The sequence below is a fragment of the Equus caballus genome, chromosome 13, assembly GCF_041296265.1.
Source record: "Equus caballus isolate H_3958 breed thoroughbred chromosome 13, TB-T2T, whole genome shotgun sequence".
NCBI lineage: Eukaryota > Metazoa > Chordata > Mammalia > Perissodactyla > Equidae > Equus > Equus caballus.
The window spans coordinates 26,481,912-26,505,228 of record NC_091696.1 but is presented as its reverse complement, the minus strand read 5'-3'; the positions used below and the strand labels follow the sequence as shown (position 1 = coordinate 26,505,228).

General features: G+C 44.5%; 1 protein-coding gene across 8 annotated transcripts in view; it reads right to left on the bottom strand.

Annotated features, from left to right (window-relative positions):
* AUTS2 (activator of transcription and developmental regulator AUTS2) overlaps window positions 1-23,317 on the bottom strand; it is a 1,156,658-nt gene that overhangs the window by 65,479 nt on the left and 1,067,862 nt on the right. For all 8 annotated transcript variants that reach the window (XM_023616830.2, XM_023616828.2, XM_023616831.2 and 5 more), the window contains one exon: window positions 15,382-15,430. In XM_023616830.2, the coding sequence (XP_023472598.1) occupies window positions 15,382-15,430 (49 nt within the window). The remainder of the gene's footprint in view (window positions 1-15,381; window positions 15,431-23,317) is intronic.

Sequence of the window (23,317 nt, the reverse complement as noted above, 5' to 3'; positions counted from 1 at the left end):
ACAGTGATTCTCTGCCCACAAATGCATCACTGCCCATGAGGCTGACTGGCACACTAAGCCAGAGATCAGCACTAGATGTGAGTGGGCTGGGTGAGGGTTGGAGGCTCTTCAAGGAAGAAAGTTCCACAGAAAATACATCAACAGCAGGGATTTCTTGTACTTTCGCCCCTAGAAAACTCAAAGTAGGTTTGGCTATCCGACTTTATAAAGAGCAAGCCAAAAAGGCTTAACCAGGGGTAAGTGTTCTCCCATTAAGAAACCCACTTCCTCTCCTGGCCCCATACAATACACACGCCACCAAAGGGTGCTTTAAAAAATAAAGCAACAAGTTCTGGACAGTCGAAACAAATTAACAGTACTAATAACTTCACTAAGATTTCCAGTCATAACTGCTGTCCCAGCACTTCAAATTCCTCTCCAGATTTTCCAGCTCAATTTTTATTAATCAGCAATATAACTTTCCAATTCTATTAATATATAAAGTCTAGTTTTATGAGAGATTTAAGTTAAATATCACACTAAATTTTCCATCACACTGACTGGCTGAGTACATCTGACATACGCTCAAGTGCGGGTCTTCCCTACTCTGCTGTCTGAAACCTCTCCCTCAACTCTTCCCAGGTTATAACTGCGTAATAGGGTTTTTTCCCCCAAAATATAGTGCAGACAGTTCAGGCTGAATGAGAAACTGTGTTGTCAACATGACGCATTTCTTATTTTACCAAACCAAAAGGCCCCCTTTAGGCGGTGCTGGCACAGTAGAAAGAGCAAGAGATTGGGAGGCCAGGAGGTTGGGACACAAGAACTGGCTGTTCTCACACGTAAAATACCCACTTGGCTGGGCTACTGTATGAATTAAACAAATCAGCATATAAAAATCCCTGGCACACTGCAGGCACTCAATATATGTGGGCAACCAACCTCCCATTCCTTTCTGAAAAATACCCAGCTGGGATCATAAGATTATCTAATAATGCCAAATGAGTTGATAGATGAAGTAAGATTCAAACTTTTCCTTATTTTCTTTCATCAATCCGGACTCTCCTGTTATAACCTAAATTCCAAGGTCTGAAGTCACTTTTAGGATGTTGCATTTTAATTCACTGAGGTTCAACAAACAGAAATTGAGCCCCTATTGTATACAAAGCACCCTGCTGGTCACCGTGGGGTGGGTGGGGGCAGAATTCAGAGAAAAGGGGAAGACAGCTGCATCTACAACTCTCGTAGGAAAGGCAGGATGCAGCAAGTAGTCAAATCTTGGGAAGGTGGAGGGCTTCCTGGAGGACGTGGCATTTGAGCAGAGCTGTGAAGGACAGGTACGACTTTAAATTCACACATACATACCTGTGTATAAACTTACTGGATGCTGTTCTCTTTCAGGTAGCATTCTAGTTTTTAGACATTTTGTCCCTTCCAGTGACAAACACAAACCACGCGATAAATTAATTCAATGAGTTAAAAACATGGAATAGATCTGCTCTAAGAAAAATGCAAACAAGAGCAGAGTGCAGACGTATTAAAACTCCTGGTAGGGCACCAACTTCTTGCTCTGGTAACACGCAACCAAAAGGAAAGAATTAAGCATTTATCTTGCTTTTCCTTTGATTATATTTGAGGGTAACCAAAGAGCTCTAGTTGATGAGGGAAAGCTCTGTTTGTACTGTGCTGGCACAGTAGAAAGAGCAGGAGATTGGGCAGAAGAATTCCAGCCAATAAATATGCAGGGTTGTAGAAAAGTCATTCTTCTGTCATCTCTAATGAAATACAGGATCAGGCAAGGATCCTCAATGCATGAAACCATTAGATGACTGACGGGGAACTTGACAATGCGGGTATCAGGATGCCACAGCCTGTACTTACTGAACAATCTTGCCATCACTAAAACTCAGACATCCACACATTTTGGGTACCCGGATGTAAGGCAATGTAAAGCTCACTGCAAGGCCTAAGGCGTTTTTTTGCCGAAAAATCTAACTTGAATCTAGTCAAAGCTCTAGGGCCAACTTCCATTTACAGGAAATATGAGAGACATAGGAATAAACTACATGATGCCACAAGGGCTTCCAGAACATGCGATGGTCTACAGAATAGCTGACCTGGTTTCTGCAACAAGTCACAGACTTGAAAAGAATTGAGAGGCCAGGGAGAGGGTAGCCGGCTCCAGACTAAGACAAGTAATATGTGACCCTGGTTTGTATCCCAGTGGGAACAGATCATGTAAAATGACACCTGTGAGACAATCAGGGAGATGGGGTATGGATGGGTTTTAGATGATACTGATGAATTACGGTATATTTTGTTACTTTGATAATGGGATGTAGTTATGTAATAAAAACTTTTTTTAAGATGTGCACCGAAGTATGGAGGGGTGAAATGACATGATGCCTGACATGTACTTTAAAATACTTCAGCAATAAAGAGAAATAGATATCACTTTATCTAGCCTATCAACTAAAAACAATTGTGGCAAAATCTTGAGAAATATGAATCTGGATAATGAGTACAAATGAGGGTTCATTCTAATGTTCTCTATGTTTAATTAAGTTTGACAATTTTCATTTTTTAAAAAGCTCCTGATGTGGATCCGTGATTCACTTTCATATGTAAATTTCATTTCACACTTAAAAGATATGTTTCCTGTGACTTTGAAGTGATATTCAATTCAGACATTCACTATTGGAAAAAGCATTTAAATTTGTAAAGCTTAACATACATGAATCCCAAAGTGTGCTCCTAGGACCAGAAGCATCAGCATCACCTGGTTACTTGTTAGAAATGCATGTTCTTGAGCCTCACCCAAAATTCACTGAATCAGACACTCTGGTGGTAGGACTCAGCAATCTATGTCTTAACAAGCCCTCCAGATGATTCTGATGCAGGCTAATGTTTGAGAACCACTACTTTAACATATCTAGTCTTGGGAGACGCCTATTTTGAAAGACACGCAAAAAAGCTTTAATATTTAGGTGACTTGCTAAAACTTCTTAGGGTATTACATTTTTCAGGAAAATCCAACTTTATAGCCTCAAAACTTTATGATATTTCACATGAAGGGAGAAAATATTTAATATTTCAAACATTGCTGTCCATTATTCTACAATCCCGGCTACTGCAGTTTCATAAAGAATTTACACAGTACTTCGTTTACAAAACAGTCACTTGTAATCATGGCACATCTGCCCAGTGTGTGTGTGTGGGTGTCTTCTGCTGTGATAACCCTTCATACAGATGGCAAGCAGGCATGTGTGATCTGCCAACCAGGAACTAGACAGAACAGTTTGTCTTTGAGAAGCAGTTGAACAGGTTAGCTCAGCTAGTTACAGCATAACACTGGCCCAAGGTCACAGTTCCAACCTCATTTAGATCAGACAGCTTCACCTTATCCTATAGCCCTAACTGTAGGCTGAGCATCTGCCAGCCACCCTATATACAAGTAGACCTATTCACCAGGCTAGAGAGAGCAGAGGACTGGAAATCCATAACGAAGAGGACAATTGATTCCAATGGCAGGTCCACAGTATTACTTTCAACAGATCCAGTGCATCTGATAATAAAAATAAATAAATACAAAGGCTGCCCAAAATGAACAGACCTATTCCCTGTTCAACAGAGTATGGATTTCACTGAGTGATTCGTGGATCATCTGAGCATTTACAAAGATCTCACTGACAAAATGTGCTTCCTTGCTTCTAGACCAGTGGTTGTCTACATCAGAAGCACCTGAGAGGCTTGTTCAGAGCAGACTGCTGGTCTACACCCCCAGAGTTTCTGATTGTGCAGGAGATTCTGCATATCTAACAACCACTCAAGGGATGCTGATATTGCTGGTCCAGGGACCACACTTTGAGAACTGCTGATCTAGACCCAATGGAATACCTGGATTCCATCTGATCCACTCCTTTTAATGGTGAGTTCCTAATCAGCAGAGACTCTGCCTTTTTCCGTATTCTACAACACTAAGTATTGGGCCTGGAAATCCAATCCATGACACATCAAGAAGATGAGGAGGGCATAGAGTTGAACTGCAAACATCCTTTAAGCATGCTAAGATGGGTACTGGACTGGCAGCGTGGCCTTGGTCCTATCTTCAAAAAGCTGACACTGTATTTCTAAAGGAATAACAGAGAAGACCTGGGGTGTGTGTGTGTGTGTACGTCTGTGTTTTCAGGCCAGCTTTTTCCACAAATGCAAATGGTCATCAGTACTTGAGACTCCTCTCTCCACAGTCCAGCCTTACCTGCCCACCAAACACAGCCGCCTTCCTGCCTCCTGCCCTCCCTGTTCTAGGATGTCAGTTGTTCACCTTACGGAAATGACAGCTGCTTGTCACAGTCTACAAGCGACGCCTCACTTGCAGCAGTAACTAGCATGCCATTTCCAAAGCTGTCATTCTCTGGTGTCAGCACAACCCACTGTTCAAAGATTTGCTCTGACATGAACCAGGCAGCGCTGTGACTATTATTGCTGAGGACTCCTCTGTGCTGCAACACCGATGGCAGCTGCTCGGCGCCCAGGGTTTGTTTCACCCAATTATTTGTTTGTCACTTGGAAGCCCATGGTGTCGAGCAGGTATTGTGGAGGTATTTTCGGCCTGATGCACAGGCAGAAAGCATAATGAGGCCCTCAGGTGAAGGTCTATTTTGTCAGTTAGGTGCTAGGATGATGGCTTCAAGAAGCCAGAGTAGCAATTAGGATATTTGAATAAGATAAGATACCTGGCAGGATGCTGAGAAGGCTCAGAAAGTCGGCCTTAACTTTTAAAATGCCAAAAAACCCTTAGAGTAGGCAGTTTTCAAGTTTGTCCTGGAGCTAATACAGAAGAAGGAGGTGTTTAAGAGCTGTCTTTCCTCAACCCGGAGGGCCCCAAAAAGGAAAGCGGCTCAAACTAGGCACCAGCCTGACTCAAAGGTTGCTCTGGGTGGGGTGAGGCCCTGGCCAGACAGGGGCAGCGGGCATTCGTGCGAATATCAGTTACGTCTTTGGAGGTGAGGGCAGAGTCGCAGCGGAGGCCATCCTCTACCAGTTATCCCCAAGCTGCCTATTTAAGTCAGGGGTTTCTACTTCCCATGGGAGTAGAAATCAAATCATTTGGGAAGAGGCCATTATACAGGGCAATGTGGCTGCTACAGCCAAGTGCAAAAAACAAAACCACAAGGTTTAGTTTATTATCTAACATTTAACCAAAGTCCACAGCAGCAGAGCCCAGCTTCTAATCCAGGAATTTGTTTCTAAAATTCTCAGTGTCTCATCAGTGACGGTCCTCCTTTCTAAAGTCATCAATCTCGGAAAGTAAGGGAGACAGCCCAGACAAACCTAATTCTTCTGTATAACACAGGAGATTTGGAAACAATAAAATTAACGCAGCTCCTCCTTAAATCCATTCACAATTTTAGTTTCTGCTATCTCTTAGGGAAAGCCAAGATACTAAAAGTATTATTTCTTTTTCTTTACCCTAAAACAAACTTTTCCCCCAATAGGTGGGAGAAGACTGTAAATAAAGGTAAAATCCAGCAAACAGCAAATGTGGTATTAGGAGAAGGAAGTCAATATCACCATCACCTTCCAGCAAAGGCAGAGTAGGAAGCTAGACTGCTCGTCAAGAAGGCCTAGATTAACTTTTGAAGAAGCAGGGCTCTGATGAGCTGCTTGGTGTGCACGCACCTGCTGACAGCTAAAGACGGATGGTGAGGTGGTGTCAGTCCCTCGATTATCCAGAACGGTCCAGCCAAGCCTCATTTCAATTCACATTGGTAAAATGATTTACTCTGTAGAAAAAGAAGCTTGCCCCTGGGGTGCTCTAGGGCAGGGCCTTGCTCTTGATATGTAACCCCCGCCCTCCCCTCGCTTCTACCTAATCTGTAGCAATCCCTGCCAAGAAACGATCACTTATTCCATTTGAGAAGTCAAATACAAAGGAACCCGGCACCTAAATTCTTTATACAATAGGGCTTTATAAGTATTTTCTAAGCAGATAAAACATCTCTTTTAACACCACTCAAGATGTAGACCAGCAGAGAGGGAGGATCCTGCATCATTCTTCTTACTCTGGAGGTTAATACCTAATAGCTGGTATTCAAATTGAAGCCGACTTCCTCTTGCCCGCCTCCCCCTGGCCCTGGGGCTCAACCTCCTCTTACCTCTCAGATCTTTCTCACCGAGATGAAATTTCCTGCAGAGGAGAGAGGTTTATACAGCCCCATTCTTGCTCACAAGTTCAGGACTGAAGTCATGGCACTGGCTACAAAGCACCACTTCTTTCAAATACAAGTATTCAGAGCTATGTGGGAAAACGTATGCCCTTCGCACAAGCTTCAGGCTCTGAAAGGACGCAGAACACTCCAAAGCAAACTTTAGCCTTTAGACCTAGATAGGATCTTGGAGTCCATCCAATGCTACCAATGAGAAAACCAACTCAGATGGAGAGATTTGCTGTGGTTACCAGTAGCTCAGCTCAGACTTGAGCCTGGACCCTCTATTACTAAAAGCAGTGCTTACTGGAGTACACCCCATCACCTCCTTCTAACACGCCGATCTGGCAAAAATTTAAGCAACAAAACTGAATTGAGGAAACATGAAAAAAAGAGGCCCTATTCATAGGTGATACACAGAACTTTACAATGCTCTCCCAAATCTTTGCAATAGCTTCACTAACTATCTTAACAACTGTTTTGATTTTTAAGATGACAGATCTGTACCCACAGAATACTCTCTCTGAAAGGGCATAGCTTCTGCAGTGTACCGAGGACCGATCTACTTCTGGGTTGCTGACCCTTCAGGGCTCACCTTATATCAGCTTTTCCTCCTAAGAAAGTCTTAAGGCTATTTTTTTTTTTTAATTAGTGAGTGGCTTCTTTCCCAAAACACCATTTAAAACAGTTTTTTTTTTTAAATTTTAAAATACGTTTAAACTCTTATTATTCTGGTCATGTTTCCCGTGACCTGTCTCACTGCTATATCTCCTGAGCCTGTTACATAGTCAGTGCTCAATACTACTTGTCGAATGAAACAATTTCAATATGGTTTCCACTTTAAGCCAATTGATGGAATAAACGGAACACACTGATGTCATTTACTTAACAGCTGACAGATCTCATTTCAGAAGAGGACTCCTTGTCAAACCTAAGTTTATGGAGAAAGAAGCCTTAAGAGCTCAGCCCAAAAAGTCCAGCAGAGCATAGTCCATACTTGGAAAATCAAAAATTGATATAAAACAAGAGAAATTACATGGTTGGGCTTTCAGCGAAAGGAGCTTTACTATGGAAAAGGCTTTCCCTGGTATAAACAGATAATGAGAAAATGATGTAATCTTGGCTAAAATTAGGTTTTAGTGTTACTCTGCTGAGAGATGTGAAAGGTGATAGATAAGAGGTGGAAAATGTTTTCCAAGTGGCTTTTAAAGGCATCCAAATATAACCACCTCCCACATCAGTCTATTAACAGGCACACTTGAGACATTTCCCTCTTCAAAAGGACTCTTAGAAAGAGCAATGATGTGCTCTCAACCTCCTCCTTTATAAGACAAGGTTTACGAGGGTCAGAGAAGATTTGAGTGCCCACAGAACACTCCTCCTTATTAACAGGGGCCCTCCTGTCTCAGCACAGATTTGGGCCTCATGCTTCTGTCATCGGTTGCTAGAGAAATGCCTCTGCTTGAAAATCCTAAATCACTTCTAATAAAATCTGGCTAAAAGGAAAGATCAGTCCACTTATAGGCACAGGAATGAACATGAGAGGAGAAATATGGTCTTATTAGAAGGTGAAGAAACCTGAGATGACTAAGTTGAGCCCTGCTGTGATGCAATAACTACGATGATTTTGGCCACATCTGCTCCTGGGATGCCAGGAAGTCCTGGGTGAGACCCTCCACCATCAAGGGAAAGTCCTACCAACCTCCAGGGAATATAAAATACCTTGGGACGGTGTGGTACAAAAAGCCCAGGGATTTGTCCTGGCCAATGAGAAGGCTGGAAATGCCACATACCACATCTAACTGAAACTTTAAGAGGCATTCCACGTTCTGTCTCTAATCTTTTCCCTCCAGCAAGATATATACCACGATCGGGGCTGTTCCTTCAGCCTGGGTCCTGGAATGAAGACCAGGAGAGCTGCAGCTGCTCCACAGTGACACTGGTTATGAGCCTCTGTTGATGTAAACTTCTGCAGCATACTGTGCAAAAGCAGACAAAGACCCTATTAACTGATGTCAAAAGGCAAAGCCATTTCTCAAGAACCAGCCATGAGAGTCCCCCACTTGTTGCACTGCTGGATACTGGTAAAAAGGTCTACAAAGGAAAAGCACATGGGGCATGGTAGCTCTTCACCCTAAGCTATACCAGTGGCAGAAATATTTATTTTTTAATTCTTGGATTCAGTTAATGCTGAGGGGCTTGCTCAAAGGGAAAATTCTGCACATTAACACCCACAGTGACCTAACAGAGCACCCCACAAAGGATTGGCTCCTTCCACTCCTAGCCAAAGGCTTCACGACTTGGTAAGAAATCATTTCTAGGAGAACCAGAGGCACAGCCATTTATGGCCGGCTTCCCAATGGAGGTAAAATGAACCTCCAAATACCAATTTATGGGCCACCTTACATAATTGGGCCTTAGAATGCACTCTCTCAGGCAAGCTCAGCTAACTGATGTAAGTCAGGGCTATGGGGTGGGGATGGGGTAGGACCTTTGAATTCAAGCCTAGAATCTCTTTGGTAAATTCGTGAAGGTCTTCAATTGACAGCCATTCCCACTTTTTAAAAGTATAGACTGGGCAAGTAGGTAAAACACTTTGATGGCTGCCCCAGGCTAAATCAAAGACAGCTGAGCAAAAGTTCAGGCACCGTGAAATTAATAAAATCACTGCTGCACTCACTCTACCATAGGTTCAGGAATAAACCAGTAAAAAGCCAAAATGCACGGATGAGATTACTTAAGTGGGAATCAATCATTTCTCCACTGAAGTTTTTTGACATTTTCTTATACAGCATATTCACTGGATTTATAATTCACCAAAGTTGCTTCCAGAGATTGAGCATTGCTGGGCTTTCTGAGTTATTGAGACAAATTTTATTTATTAAATAAATTCCAGGCAAGAGTATATTTGACTTATGCACAGGAAAGGAAAGAATTCTTATGTAAGCTGCAAAACAATAGCTTTATCTTATCTGAGGAACTTATTGCCGCTTGCCTGTGTGTGTTTTACTGCCAAAATAAAATAAATTGAATCAGCTCACACATGATAACATGCTCTTTCCTAACTCATACTAATTGCTTGGCTAATTGATGTTTGTTGAACTTTCTCCATTTCATTGAGTGATTAGGTACAAAGCTAACAGTTGACATCTGTAGGCGCTTAACTGGCGTCTGTAATTACTGTTAATGTTAAATAATTGTTAGTTAATTGGAGTGGTAACCGACTGAATGGAATCCAGATTGTGAAGCAAAAAGAAACCTAGTTAAATAAACATACATTATCAGAGAAAACAACATTTTTCTGCAGTTGTCAAAAACTAGAAATAATCCAGAGGCCATGGGATAGCCACAAGCTTATTCCATGCAGGAAATTCTCCATGTCTGGGGTTGACCCCAGGTACTTAAAGTGTTAGGAGGAGGCCCTTTGTTATTGAACTGTTCTCATGAAAGACTCTCCAGAACTCATTTGATGTTTTTTATTCCAACTGTCTACTACGAGTGTGTACTACTTTCCGAGACAACCAAACACTACCTCATTAGGTAAACAAAGCCCTAAATATAAATGGCTTGAAGAGAGAGGTTGGTTGATATTCAAGCTTTTTTGTCAATATTGCCAAGCATGGAGAAAATTCTTTCAGAGAACAGCAACAATCATTCAACAAAGTAAGGGAAGAGCTTTTTAGAGGCTCAAATGTAAACAGACTGGTGTTTGACCATCTGACTGAAAGAAAGGAATCTGTCATACCGCAATCCGCTCAGCTCACAGGGGAACTCAGAAGCTGGGACCTGGCCTACGTTCTACCTGGAAAAGTAGCATCACTGTCAGCATTCTACTCCAAAGACGCCACCAAGATCAATTCGAATCCTTGGAATATCTTCCACCCCCTTCACTACAACTCCAGTGACGGGATCCAATATTTTACCCAGGATTTCCTCACCATACTCATCCACAAGGTCAGGGAAAGACCAGGGAGCAGTTGATGGAAAAATATCTGGAGGGAAATACTTTCTCACAACATGGAATATTTTTAGACACTCTGTACAAGGCATCTGTTTCCAAGGATTCTCAAGGAATAATTCTATACAAATTCTGTATGTAAGACTCTGGCTTCTACAGGAAGGTCAATTTCCATAACAAAAGGAGCTGATTGCATGCTATTTGCAGTGTGGAGTGGGAGGAACCCAACTACTCATAACTCCTTTGTCTCCCATGAAGCACCAATTACTCTTCAATAGTATTTAATTTTCTACATATCAGACATCTCGATCTCCTAAAGACCTAAGAAAATGCTCTGAGACAGTACAAAAAAGGTCCAGAGAAAGAAAAATAAAGCGATAGTCCAAGATTCCCTTATCTAGGATTTAAGACATTACAAAAATGTAACTAACTTACAGAGGCTGACGTTGGCTCAGTTTACTCTTCTGCACATTGGAAATGTGCTTTATATCATGTCCTCCTTACAACTAAACCCAAGACATGACAGGGAATTGCAAAATGGTCTCCATACGTTCATTATAATTGGATTTTAAACTCTGAACCAATTTTTTCTTTAAAAGAAAGCTACCCCATAATCAACTGCATTATTTTCAGAAACTTACATAAAAAGCACTGAATTATTTTAGGGGAGGGGCTTTTCTTAAAAGCCAATGTGGCCTTGGTGGTAACATAACTCTCACCCTTTTTTGTCCTAACACCCAGGAACTCCGCCTCTATGTCTAAATTTAATGAATGAGGTGAGATGGTCGCCATTAAAGAATTTATTAGGTACCCAGCTACTGAACCTCGTCACACCAAGCATTATCTCTAGTAACTTGTTTCTCACCTCATCTCCTCAAATCTCAATCAATTTTTTAGCCAGGTTTTCCTTCTAGGTTGCTCATAAAACCATACTCTCAAAAATACCCAAAGGGCCCACTAACCTGAAGGTTCCAACCTCATTTGTGTCCCACAGAAACCCTCGGTACAAAATCAACCCCAAGAAGAGGCCAGATGTGTCCATTAGTAGGCCTAGTGGGGCCTGGAAAAGCAAAGACAGTCCTGGTCAGAGAGGGCTAAAGTGGCCCCAGTGTCCCACCGGCTCATCATGGTGAGTGAGCGTGTACCAGAATCCCCCATAGCCCACTTGGGGAGGGAAGGTGGGCTTCTACCTAGGAGGGTGGGGGGTTGCTCCTCTGATGTTCACACTTCAGTAGATAATGGGTGCTCGCAGCAGGAGGGAGCACAAACCAGGGACCTCTTCCTACCTGGATTATTCCCCATTCAGCACTCAGAGATGCCTGCTCAGCTAGGCCCCACTCTCTAACAGCCAGCTCAGGAGGGCTTTGCCCAGGAGGACCCAACACTACAACGTGAGACACAAGGAAGGAATGAGAAGGGCTAAGAAGGTCACGGGGGAAATACATCCCTGGTCCCCTCTTATCTATAACTGGCCTTGGATGCAGGACAGATTCTGGAAAAGAGGGCTCTGAGACAAGAAGGGGTAGCAATTCAGGGCCTTTTCTCTTCCCCTAAACTAGACCATGGGCCCACCCCAGGGCTGGTATCACGTAAACAGAGGGCTCCAGAATGGTTCTCCTTCCTCCCAGAAAGAGCTTCCCCTCTTTTCTTTCCTCCTCAGGGAGCTCTGCCCTGGAGCAATTTCAGAGTTTAATAGAGATTAACTGTCGTGGCAGGATGGCCATGTGTAGCAGACTCATTTCTGTCTATATATCAAAGTGGCAAAACCACCAAGAAGTGGGACCTAGAAAGGGTAAGAAAGGGTAATAAATACTGGCTGGCCAAAGTGAATTGGCCAGAGAGTTCCTTTTAAAGAGAAATACTCCAGTATTTGGGGTACAAATCCTGTTGCTCCTGTGGCAGTTCAACTAACTAAATACGGACAGTTAGTCTCTCTCTGTCTCAATGGGAAAATTAATTTTTTCTTTGGCAGATGGTTGAGTCACAAAGACAGAAGGATTCATAAAATTCACATGAACATCCTGTAAACATTTAAGCACATAAAGATTAAATAAGGCGACCATGACCTTGATTAAAGTTAAACTATTTTTTTTTATGTCTACAACTCAAAGGCTGCAATTTGGAGACTCATCTCCCTACCTCTTTTGACACGCTCAGTTCTCACTGGGCATGTCATGTGCACATACGAGCATGCACTGTTTGATTAATTTGTTTTAAAATGGCAAATAAAAGGCATCAGAAGAAAAGAATGATTTGGAACACCTAAACACATAAATCTTACCAGCTCTCAATTAAATTGGATGATCTGTGCAACACACAGAAAGTCAAAATCAAATCAATGGGCAAAAGCGATACAAAGTGTATTCATTGTACCTGCTCTGTTTTAGCCCCTTTCCCCTTCTCAAATAATTGTTTTAGCCCCACCAGAGATGTCGCCTAGGACTAGGAGGTTGGGGTATGATTGAAAATTCTGACCTAAAGAGGCTAAACGTCTGATTCAAGCTCACAAATAGACTGACGGGACTTGAGCCACGGGTCCTGCTGCTTCAGGCTGGAGCTTCATCTCCAGATTGCACAGCCCAACATCAAAGCTGAGTCCCCCAAACCGCCACCACAATCAGCTTGTGAGATTAGCACTGCCCTCCCACAGTGAAATTTTATGGACCAAATCTGCCCGCCACCAGGCTCAGCAGCATAATCTCACCAGCAGCTTAAAGCCACGCTTCTCTAAGGCCAGAACACTGCGGGACTCCCGAGAGGGAGAGGTGATATGGAGCTTTAAACATCTGGAGGTGGAGGAATACACATGTCAGCTTCCCTGCACTCTTGTTAGACTGTTCAACAAGCTGAGGCTTTGAAGATTTTCCCAGCAGTGTTTGCTACCTGGTAGAAATTTGCCCTTCCTTACAATGCTTTTTACTACTCTTCGCTAAGAATACCGGACAGACGGGAGACCTGACTTGCAGGCAGGCAGGCAGGCCGCTTTGCAGGACAACTTGAACTTGATGTTCATAAAGCTGACAGTTCCTTGAAGGCCTTGTGAACCATGTGTCCAGTAAACACTGCCACTACCTGGAGTAAAAGCAGACCACAACCCACAGGCGCATATGGAGACACTCTGCACCTGTCTTAAAGCGATTATTGACGTTATCACCGTACAATGAATCTCTTTTTGAAGTTGTTTTCCTGGTATTTAGCAGATTGAATACTAATCCCCTTAACAAAACTGTCCCCCTGCTTTCCCCCTCCCCTGCCCCCTTAATCTCTTTCTCGAGGGAGGAGGGCGGGTGCAGGATACCAGTCAGTCTACTTTGCGGCACCTGGATTTGCATTGATTCCGCCTCTTGTCATTCATGTTACCAACAGGAATTAGCATAAGGCATTAAGGGGAAACTCTGGAGGAGAAAAGAAAGGCCATTTTGATGGAAATAAGGGGCAAAGGAATAATCTGCCATCAACAAAAATGCTTATTTGTGTATGGTTTCCCAAGCAAAGCTTAGAAAAAGCCTATGTTGATTTTAGTGTATACAAAGAAACCTTAATCCTTTCAAGGCAACTAAATCACCCCCAGAAAAGCAGCTCAGAAGAAAGGCACCCTGTCAGGAGGATGACTATTCACAACCAAATAGATGCCACAAATCACACTCTGTAAGTAAACAAAAATAACAATGTGGGGAACGTTTGATTGGAAAAAAGAAAGAAGTGGGGCAGAAGCAGGAGGGAGGGGGCAGAGGGGTGCTACTTGTCATCAGTCACTGTTCATCTGCCCTGAGGGGGGCCTTTCAGCCTGGTGAGGGCAGCAGGTCCCAGGGAGGGGAAACACATTCCACAGTTTTTTATAGCAAAGTAGCAAAAGGGAGACACAGTCACATGTGGCTGGAGGTCCAAGGGAGGGGTGGGTGGGTTGTCACTGAAACACAGGACACCTCCTTTTGATGACCTGTCCTACCTCAGTCTCCTCCAACCCTCTTTTCTACCAGAGGAGCCTAGCACTCCCCTTTCCTTATCAAAATAAGCAATAAACAATGATGCACTTTTACTGTATGCTAGGAACTGCACGTCTTCTTTTATTGGGCCTTTAGCATTATGGATAACAAATTTATACCAACTTTCAGTCCATCAAAAAATATGATGAAATATAAAACTGGAATACTCCATTAGGCAATTAAAGAGATAAAATTCAACATGACACTAATTCTGGGACTAACAGCAATCACATAAGCATATACACCTCAAGGGAACTCTAAACATAATGTACTATTTAAAATTGCAGTTGGTTCCAATTCTAAAATAATCTGGGAGCTCAAAATAACTGCACTTGGAAACATGTCTTACTAACCAGCTAGCAAAAATGCTAGCCAAGGCAACTACAGAACGCTCTAGTGGTTTCGAATTTCACTTTATGAAGGCCCAACTCTGTTCAAGAACTACCAGTATTTTCCATGGAACACAGAATGAGATTACCACAGAACGCACACTTTCTTCCTTTAGCAATTATCAGCCAAGCACCTAAACCAGGTTCTACAATGGAGAGGAAAAGATCACATAGTTTACATAATTTACACCTATCAAATTACACACCTTTACAAAACCCGTGTTTAGAGACTTCTTTAAATTTCATTATTTCCAACAATACTGCTACCAACGAAAACCGCCCAGAAACCTATTGGCAATGATTTAAGATAAGTTTTCCATTAATGTACTGCTATATCATCAGCCTCTCTTACTCTGTATTGCGGTTTAGAAGAAATTAATGGGACAGCACATATTTAAATTTTGCCCTCTTGCTCATTTATTAACTTTACAGAAAGCCCACAGCAGAGTAAGCCTTGGTTTATGACCATAATACTGTGAATACTAAACATCCACTGATTATTAGAGTCTGCAGTACAAATCAGCTATTTATAGTTCTCCCACTGCTGGGTAGTCGATAAGTAACAATAAAGTTAAGGCATTTTGAGAACTACTATTCTCTATTAAATTAAAGTCATATAGATGGTAGTGATTTCTTAGTGAAATCAATTTAAATAAGGACTCAATGTATTCTTTTAAAATAAACTGTTTTTTAATGCATCACAAAAGCATACAGATTTTGTCTTCAGCAAAAACACAAAACATGATCACTAGCTCCAGAATGAAAAGAGAAAAGACCATGGTTTTTAATTCTGTCTTTCTAGGCAATGACAATGAAACAAACATAACAATAAGCCATTGCTCAGAATTAAGGAGTCTTACCTTTGTTTACAACAGTATTGAAGAGTTTTTCAGAGCTGGCATCTGACGCCTGAAAAACAAGAAGGGGAAAAAAGTGCTATTATTGTCATTCACATTGTCGTCACCATTATCATTACTATTGATTTCAATCATTTCACTACATTTTAGAACAGCCTGACACGGAAAGCAGGAATTTTCTCCAATCCTCCATCAGGTGGTGCTAGTTGACTGCGTGAGACAGACCTGCAGTGCAGCTATTTGCTGGGGGAAAAAAACCTGATTTTAAAAATGTGTCCTCCTTATTAGACATACTATCGGTACAAAACATACTTGCATGAAATGATACACAAAGCAATTCAGCTCATTCAGATAATGATTTTGCAATTTCGTTGACAGAACATTATTTTGGAAGTGGTACTTTTTTCATGATATTTGCAGACATGCCTATTTTTCAATTTTCTTTCACAAATCAGAAATGCCTATTGTTTAGCGCTAAGCTTTTCCTCACTAAAAAGTGTCAACCCCAGAAATCAATTTTTAAAGATTCATCTGATGACCTCTAAGATCTCTGTTCCTTATAGTAACCAGGATGACCTTGGTGTTCAAAGGAAGCAAGCCCACCTGTCCCAAACCCCAACACTATACACCATGCCATCAGCATTATTTCCTTTCCATTTTCCAGAGATCATGTCTGCTAATTATTACAGCAGCTTGAAGAAAGTGAAATAAGCTTGTTTAAACAGCAAGAGTAAAGCCAATTTAAATTATACACTAATGTACTGGAAAATAAACATGAAGTTGGTTTGGAGGAAAATGCTGTAATGTTTCAGAAGCACTGAATATTTCTAGAACTTGAAAAATTTAAAAATTAAACTAAAAATTAAGCACCCTCCTACATAATTTGAAGATGTATTTGCATTTAAAGTTATAATGCCTATGTTATACTTACACTGTTTTTGTTAGGAAACCCTTGTAAGAAATCACTTATCTTTCACACTCTATACATAGAGATGGCGTGTTTTGACAAAGCAAAGCATAGAATGTTGAATAAATACAGAAGAAAGAGATATAACAAATAGAGGGAGGGGGAATCTGAAGTACAGCATATTTTGCCTCTGGGGCTGGCTTTTGGGGACAAAGAAGATATTCAATGTAGCCATTCTGTGTCCTGTTGATGAAGACGAGATATTCCTGTGTACTGAGATATTCCTGTATATATCTGGGGAACATGTTCTACTTCTCAATGCAAGTGATATAGAAAGACATTAAATATTTTTATTATGACTATTTTTCCCTTTATTTTAACTCTGATTTTCCTACTCTAGAGGTGGTTCAGAAGATTAATAAATCAAGAAAAAATGAATATACGTGTAAAACAAGTGTTGAACTGCATACATTTATACATAAACAGTTTAAAATAAATCCTAGATTTTTCCTTTTATTTTACCTGAATAAAAACTACATTGAGGGCTTTCCTGACATCTTAAAAATAATTAAATAAAATTTTATATTATAGTAGCTTTTTATACAAATAACCAAAAAGAGTTGCATGGAGGGGGAAACAAGATACGTATTAAAGAGATCGAGAATATTGTTACAAAAGCAAAAATTACAGGAATAGAGTTGTTATATCGTTAATGGGAAGTGAGATTTCTAGGAATATGAGTTTCCTAGCTAAAAACTTAAAGAGTATTTCACCATTCTTCAATGAAAAGGTGTTTCTTCAAATTGGAATGGCCATGTTAAATTCATGGCTTAAAAAATAAACTCCAGCTGATATTTTTAAAAGGAAAAAAAAGCCTGTTAATTACATCATTTTACCAAACTAAAATAACTCCCGCAGATCTTGGGATACCTATTAAAATGAGTCTAATTGGCCCAAAGAAGTATAAAAACAAATTACTGCATCCCCAATGCAAAAAGCATGGGTGAGATGAGAAAATGGTTGCTGACTTTTTATTTGCACTTGGGGGGAGGGGGGTGTACACGTCTGTGTATGAGAGGGAAATGGAATAGGACAGAAGCTGTAGGTGAACAGGCCCTCCCGGCTGTCTTTCACAGCCTCCTTGGGGCTGCCACCTTTGTCAGTTCCACTGGGCTACACACCATATTCTCAAGTAGGTGCTTAAAGGATCCTCATGTCTGAAGTAAACTTAGAGGCTGTGATTATGATGATGCCAACCAGTAAGTTATTAAGGAAATAAGTCTGACGGGATATTCAGAGAGACTTAGGAGTACGCCTTCTAATAAAAGCTTTAATTATTTAATTAAAAGCCCTTTAACTTTCTGAGACACGTCACAAAGCCTGCAATGCCTCTTGCAACTGGGGAAGGGGACGTCTCCAAAAGGCCTCCGTAGAAAAACACCCAAAAGAAAATGATTGCAAGAGGACTCTGGCTAATCATAAGTGATTCTAGATTCCTTCTTTCTTCCACTCAGGTGGTTAGAACTGTGGCGGATCACTGTCCTGTCAAGTCCGAAAAGAGCTTCTTAGCCAGTCTTAAGTGGAAAGTACAAGAAAATTCTTTGCTTCGACTCCATAAACTTCCCAAATCCTACTTATACTTTTAAAAGCAATTGTGCAAATTTTGGATCCTTGGTTCTTAATTTTGGGGACGTTTTCTTTTTGTTTTTAGAAAAAGGCCTCAATTCCAATATTACCTGGATCATTTTCCTGGCCGATTCCTCTCTCTCTTTTTTTTTTTACTCAAGAAGGGCTCATGGAAACGTGGGGAGCCGAGCTAGCAAGCGAGCGGAGCTTTTCCTTCTCTGCTGTTTTCACACGGGGGTACCTTTACGCGCTAAGGATCTTCAGATTTTGCTCGCCATTTCGTTTCATCCCCCTCGCTCGGTTTTGGAGGGTGAGGGCGTGAAGCGGCTACATCTAAAAACAAAGCGCTCTTGTGGCTGCTTTTTACTGGGGGGTGGGAGGGTGGGAGCAGATGTTTTTTAAAACTAAAAAATTACTTGACGCCGTAGTTGGTCTTTAAAGAAAAGTTAAATTAGTCCAAGAGAACCGACGACGGAACATGGACAATGAGGAAAACGAAGAAAAAGCCTTCCGTGCAGACGGGGGTGGGACGCGGCCGCTCCTGTTCGAGGTCCACCTTAATTCCCTTCGGCCGCAGATCCCGGGGACGGCCCTCCGCACCCGCACCCACAGGAAGAGGGGCTTTCAACAGGAAAAGAGAAACCTCCTCGAAACTTAAGCGCGAGTTCCTTCACCAACTGCCGCCGATCCCGAGCCCAGATCACCTTTTGGCTTCCCTTGGCACCGGGTGCGGGCCAGGATCTCGACCTCGGCGCGGCGGAGCGCTACCCGGACACCGGGCGCAGACCCCGACCCCAAGTCGGACGGAGCCCCTAGGGGCGGGGAGGTGCCGGGACGGCTCCGGCCCCCGGGCCCTTCCGGGCACGACCGCGCAGCTCCGGCCGCCCGCGCCGCCGCTCCCGGCCGAGCCCGGCCGGCCGCGGGAGTAAAGTACAAAGGCGGGCGGCCGGGCCGCGGAGGGAGGAGGGGAGGAGGGGTGACGAAGGGGGGCTCGGGCGCGCCAGACGCGAGGAGCCCGCCCCTGCCACCCCTGCCCGCGGGCCCGGCCGCCGCAACAAAAGACCCCCGACCGGCCGCCTCCCTTCCGACCGCGGGTGGCGAGCGAGGGAGCCGCGCCCCTAGGGCTGCATTACCTGGTAGCAAAGGGTTAAGCGGTCCTGTCAGCCCCAAGTTCATGGTTTGGGTCCTTAGCAGGGCTCACGATGGGGGATCGTCAGAGACCAGGGGGGAAACCAGCCAAACACACGAAGAGAAAACGCCCAACTCCAACCGGGCTCCGTCCGCAAGTCTCTCCTCCTTTCCTTGCGAAAGTCCGAAAGTGGATGCACGCGAACTCAATCCTGACGCGAGGAGAGCGGCGGCTTCGGGGCGGCGGAGAGCCAGCGCCGCGCACACATCCAGCGCCGCCGAGGCCAGGCGGGCGGCGGGCGGCAGCGCGCCCGCCGAGAGCGCCCGGTCCGCGCTCGCCCGCTGCCTCCCCGCCGCTCCTGCGGCGCGCGGGGGCGGCCGGGCACGGCGGGGACTCGAGGAGCGTCCCGGGCGGGCCGGCGGGCGGGCGAGGCGGAGAGGAGCGGCCCGAGCCGCGGTTGCGGCGCGCGGAGCTAAGAGCGAGGCGGCGGCGGCGGCGACAGGACAAAGGAGACCATGTGCGGAGGGAGGGAGGAGGGAGAGGGAGGAGGAGGAGGAGGAGGGCGCACCGCGGCGGCGGCGGCGGCAGCAGCGGCGGCTTCTCCCCGGCGGCCGCCTCGGGCTCCCTGACTGCCGGTCTTGCCTCTCCAGCGGCGCCGCGGGCCGACCGGTCCTGGGCCCGCCGCCGCCGCCGCCGCCGCGGCGCTGCAGGCAGACTCTCCGGGAGTCTTTATTTTTAGCCGATCACGCCGGCGCGCGGCGCGGGAGGCGCTACAGCGGCCGGGGCGCCGGGCGGGCTGAGCGGGGCCGACGGCGCCTCCTGGCCGGAGCTCGCGGGCGGGCGAGCGGCGGGGAGCGCCCGGGGCTGGCTTGGCTCCGGCCCGCGCTCCGCTGGCGGGCGCCTGCCTCTCCCGCAGGCTCACAGCTCAAGTGAACTCCATCGGCGGCCGCCGCTGGCGCCGCGGGCTCCCTGGCTGGAAGGGTGGCAGGAGGGGGCGGCGGCGGCACAGGGGCCCCGCGCTCCGGACTTCGCTCCCCGACTGTGCCGAGCGCGCCTCCTTCAGACGCTCGCAGCTCTCGGAGCGGGACTTCCTCGGCGCGCCGTGCCCGAGCCGCGGGTGCCACCGCCCCTCCTCCGTCCCGCCCCGCGCGCCCCGCCCCTCGCTGCCCCTCCTCTCGGCCCCAGCGCCGGGTCGGCCCCGCGGGGGCGCAGTCCCCGGGCGCGACATCGACAGCTGTCGCTCACCCCGCGGCTCGGGCCCTAGGTCCCCAGGGCTGCCTTCTCGGCGAGCGGGCACGGCGGGAACTGCAATGCTCCGCGCCCTCCTCTCAGTTGCCGCTTCCAATATTGCGCCGCGGCAGGGAAAGGCCACTAGGCCCGCAGCCTGGGGTTGAAATGCGACTAGGCCTGTCACATCAGCGAAGAGCAGGTTCTCTGGGCAGTTGTGCGGGCTCAATGAGAAAATGATGTATGGAAAACGCCGGCACACAGTAGGGGCTCAATACAAAATATGTTGTTGAAAACGGAGTCGGGGGGAGTCTAGTTTTAGAACAAAAAGGTCTTACTCTAACCTTATCCCCACCATGATCAAAGACTGAATGCAGTGTGTTAGGTGTTAAGGACAACTGCATGAACTGGCCATTGACAGATCCCTCCTCCCCTAATTCTTTAAATCCTCCTACATTTGTACACCTCACAACCACCAAAGTGGAGTCAGTCGGTTCCCCTGGCATCCACCAGATGTAGGGAATGGATTAAAGCAATGCCATAGCCTCATTAAATGGACAGCAATTCCTATCATGGTAACATTTATCACCACTGTGTTCTCTAGTGCCCAGGGTCGGGCCTGGAAGGAGGGGGAGGGCTGAGTAACCACAAACTTGGCCCTTGGTGGATTCCCTTGAGCAACCCACCCCTGCTAGAGCATACTCAGCTCCCTTCTGTCCAACCCGGTGGGCCCCCACTATAGAATTCTGGCCTCCTAACTCACAATGCCAAACACACAGGCCCTGAAAAGGTACTAGGCCATACTAGGGTGTGAGAAGACCCTCCACATCAGTTTTAACTCCACACCTGCAGCTTAGGGGGGTCCTTGACGGACGAGAAAAGTTGCCTCGATTTTTCTGGCACAAGGGAAAGAGGGCAGGCAAAGCCTGGATTACAACAGGGAGAGTTCTAGGGTATAGCAGGCACACCAGGGTGAATGAGAGGGAAGCTTACACTGATTCCCCCTCCAGTGCCACTGTTAGCCGGAGGGCAGCTGGGAAGGGAGGAATGGAGCGGGGCTTGGGAGAGACGTACACCACATACAAATGACATGGAGACTGGCTTAAAGCAATAATGTCCATTCCTCACCTTTTTGAAGTTGAACATCCATCACTGTTTGATTTCATGGCACTCTTGAAAACCTCTCAAAGGAAAAAACGGGGTACTTGCTATATGGCATAATTTTTTTCTTTAACCTCCAAATACAATTAAATTTGGAAATAAGAGGCTCGCTCGCTCTCGCCTTGTATGGCCCTTCCCAAATGGTAGCACTACATGATGTTTCTTTACAAGAAAAAATTTTTTTAAGATAGGTAATAAAGAGAGATTTTTCTCTACCTCTACCCCAGAGAAATCAGAGGAAAAAGTGCCTTGGAAGGTGGAAGTTTGGAGTTGCATTTTCCAGTTGCTTACAAGATGTCACACAACCCAGCTAAGGCCCTTAAGCTAGGGGGCATTCATTCTGAAGCTGTTTCTGCAATACCGAGATAGCTCAAAGGCAAACATTAAATTTTCAAGAAAAGATGTAAAATGTCGTTGTTTTTTTTTGAGCAATCAAAATGGGACAGTTTTCTTGTCTTGTTGCTCTAGTAAAATCAATACTATAGGGAAAAAATTGCCCGAGTTCCTGCCAGGTCCCCTACAGGGTAAACGGGGACGCACAAAAGCATGGGCAACTTAGCTGACCAACTAAAACAACCACTTAGCTCTCTAAAGTGCTTTTATCAGGCAGCATTTCTGACACTTATCATGCTTTGCATTACATTGTCATCTCTGTGATTATCAGGGATTAGACCTCAGATGAAAGCCAGCGACAGATCTGCATGTGTCGCTGTATCTTGATTATCTGTAGTCAGGAGGAACCTAGAAATGCCAATAGCTAAGCTTCCAGGGAACCCACAGAACATGGCCTCTGCACTACTGCATCCATACCCAGTCCCCTGTGCCCTGCTTGCGCCCCTCGCCCCGTCACAGTCCACCCCCACTACTTTGCTTGTTTCTCAGCCTCTCATCAGACGTGTGAATGAGTCCATTCTGATTAGTTTCCAAGTTGCTCTATTCCTCCTTTTTGGAAGGAAGGGAATCAATGTCAAAATTGGACAGGAAGAAGTACGAGACAGTATCAGAAGAACAAAGAATGAAGACAGAAAGAAAAAAAAAAGGATAATCCACACATTAGGTGATTGGATCCTGGTCAGCCATGATGTCTGTTAACATTCAGGTTTTACAGACTAAGCACTAAGGGCTTCTTAACATCACCTTCAACCTCTGAATGAGATCTAAGGAGAGCAAGTCTTACAAAGTGGGGATGCTAACAAGAAGCAGACAGCAAGAATATGGACTCAATGGTCTTTCCAGTGTTAGATCCATTATTTCAGAAACAAAAGCAAATTTTAATATATTACCAAAGACCTTAGCTAAAACTTAAAAAAAAAAACCAAGCTAAATTAAAATATGGAGTCATCTTCCTCAAATTTCAAAACATATCTAAAGATAAAGATAAACTAGGTTTAAAAACTAATGTAAGTTTCTCTAAATTAATCTAAAATGGCAAAGTTTTAAAGCTTAAAATGTGAGATTTGATTCAATTCCTATCACAAATCACCAGACTGAGACTAAACATTTTCTGGTAAAATATTTCTTACAAATTCTGGTCTTCTGTTGAGCATCTCATATAGAAAAAGCTTATTAATTACATGGAGTTCTCTCTCATAAATATTATGAACTTCGGGCATTCCCTAACAGAACATGTGCTGGGTGATTCTTGGGGTGGATAAAGGAAGAGGAAATCTTTACAAAAATTTCCTTGTTGAAAAGACCAATAAAAGGGAGTGACAACATATGAGTTCTGTCTCCAATCAGCCCTAGGAAAGATGTCACCACACCTGGCTTATTTCTGTGTCTCCAGGAGGCTTGGTCTTTTCAAACTCTAAAGCTCTTCAAGCTTTGAAAATACAAGTTTTGATCTGTTCTCTGGGTAGAGGTTAAGAGTCAGCATCTGTTGACATCAT